General features: G+C 36.5%; 1 protein-coding gene across 1 annotated transcript in view; it reads right to left on the bottom strand.

The window, feature by feature from the left end:
* Nucleotides 1-1,059: 1,059 nt before the first annotated feature.
* Nucleotides 1,060-2,108, bottom strand: part of LOC103616386 (neuronal acetylcholine receptor subunit alpha-7-like) — a 57,693-nt gene continuing 56,644 nt past the window's right edge. Inside the window, 1 exon segment of the mRNA XM_017735424.1 lies at nt 1,060-2,108. Coding sequence (XP_017590913.1) covers nt 1,598-2,108 — 511 coding nt within the window. The 3' untranslated portion in view covers nt 1,060-1,597.

Genomic DNA, 2,108 nt, shown 5'->3' with positions numbered 1-2,108 from the left:
AGTAGGATAAATCCATGGTTGTGATGATCTAATCTTATAGCTACAGAGGTTTAACATTCAAAATAGTAAAGTCTCTGTTTAAAGTCAATTATCACCCCCTAGTAAAGGTGATAGTGGAAAAGCTGAGGGACCTTTTCCTCAAAGAAATCGTAGCATATTGCTTTAGTCTGTAGAATTACCAGCTTCACCACCACCTTTTAGATGGAAGTACTTTCCATTGAGTAAAATCATGATCATCTTCTTTCTCTCCAACAGTGATGGTGGGAAGGATCCCATCATGTAGATAGGGGAAATGTTTTTTTTACTAACCCTGGAAGAACAGAGAACTGCTGTGTTACCCCCAAAGAGGAAAAGTGTCTACATCAGACCATCATGTTCTTTTGTAGCTCTGCTGTCATCAGCAGGGAAAATAAAATCACACAGAGGTGTCATTCCCACCACAGTACTGGGTGGAAAAAAGCTGTTATTGAGAATAGTGCTTTTTACCCCTTATATTCCAAGAAGTGGCATAATTCAATTATATTTTATTAATACAAAGCCATTATATTAGAGAATATTTAGGGACAGCAAATTGATAATAAATGTTGATACATTACAGTTCAGCAAAATAGAATTAGTCTTTTATACAGTCCTTTTAACAAAGCCTACTGACCACAAGGAAAGGAGACTGTACTAATAGAATTTTTAAAAAATACTGCTTTGGTGGTATAGACTAGGTAGGAAATCTGAGCCAAATTAAATTTGTGGACCATTTCCTACATGTTATGGAGACAGAAGATTCTGCCCTAATTGCACAGAGTTTAGTCAGTATTAGGTTGGCAACTGTGTTCCAAGAGAGCAGAGGTATTTTAAATTAATTAAAGTTTCAAGGTGACAGAAACAGTTAGGAAGTGAGACAGCTAAGAAGGCATTGTTAACGATATATATGATTGTCAGCAAGGGGAAAGAATTTTCTTTTCAATGTCACAACCAATATGTCCTAATTAAAAGAAAAAAAATGTTATTTTCTGAGAAAGATACATTATTAACAAATTTACCAAGAAAACATCCCAGTCATTGTGCTAGTTTGAGCTAATATGATGCCAGTTTATTTTCATAAATACAATATACAGCATCATGAGACTGTGGAGATATGTCTTTCAAATCTGAGAAGTGCATGTCACAGCCACACCAAGTAATTATAAAACACAAACGTACTGAAATCAACAAAATTATGCAAAACTTATAGTCGTCAATGATTATTTAAATTAATAATATCTGAAGGTTCACAAATTCATAGTAACACGTTGATACTAATGTTAATTTGTAATAAATACATTGTAGTATTTTAATGTATTGAATTCTTGTCTATCACCTACCACAGATCATGACATAATTACATGTGGCACTAGTCTATGAAATAAGTAACAGAGTTCAATATATTTACTATTCAGTAACTACAATCACTAACATCAGGAATAATTATGCCCTGAATTTATTTTAATCCCCTTCTGTGTACGGTAGCACATATAAGTACACTTCTCTATTTGAGTTAAATTATCTAGTAAAATTACTGGCAATATTCACTTTTTGATTATCATGCTCATCTTTGAAAACCTTATGCAAAATCCTTTGAAACAGCTTCTATAAAATTTGGAGCAGACATGAGTATTGTGAATGTGCAAATGATGGCAAAAAGGGTAAATGCAACCAGACATAATCTGTCTATGACAGCAGCTGCAAACTTCCACTCACTGCAGATCTCTTCACCCTCATCTTGTTTCCTGAACCGCATTGCTATGAACTGGACTTCCTCCAGGATCTTCACCATCACTGGAAGAGTATCCATTAAAGCTTTCTTTTGCACAAGCTCAATATCTTCTGCTAAGGGGCAAGTCATCTTTCCACCCTTGCTGCCCAGGTCGTTCTTCTGGGGGCAGCACGGGCTGTCCATGGCGTGGTAGCTGTAGATGGTGTTGCCGTTGCTGGACTGGTGCCCGGGAAGGACGTTCACCTCCATGCTGTTTACACTCAGGTGGTGACTGGAATAGCTGTATTTGCAGGAGAGGGGCTTTATATTTTCCCCAGGTTTTTTCATTCGTAAGAACCAAGCACACCAATTCAGCAGG

Source organism: Corvus brachyrhynchos, unplaced genomic scaffold (assembly GCF_000691975.1).
Source record: "Corvus brachyrhynchos isolate BGI_N302 unplaced genomic scaffold, ASM69197v1 scaffold22, whole genome shotgun sequence".
NCBI lineage: Eukaryota > Metazoa > Chordata > Aves > Passeriformes > Corvidae > Corvus > Corvus brachyrhynchos.
This window is presented reverse-complemented; position numbering and strand designations above follow the sequence as displayed.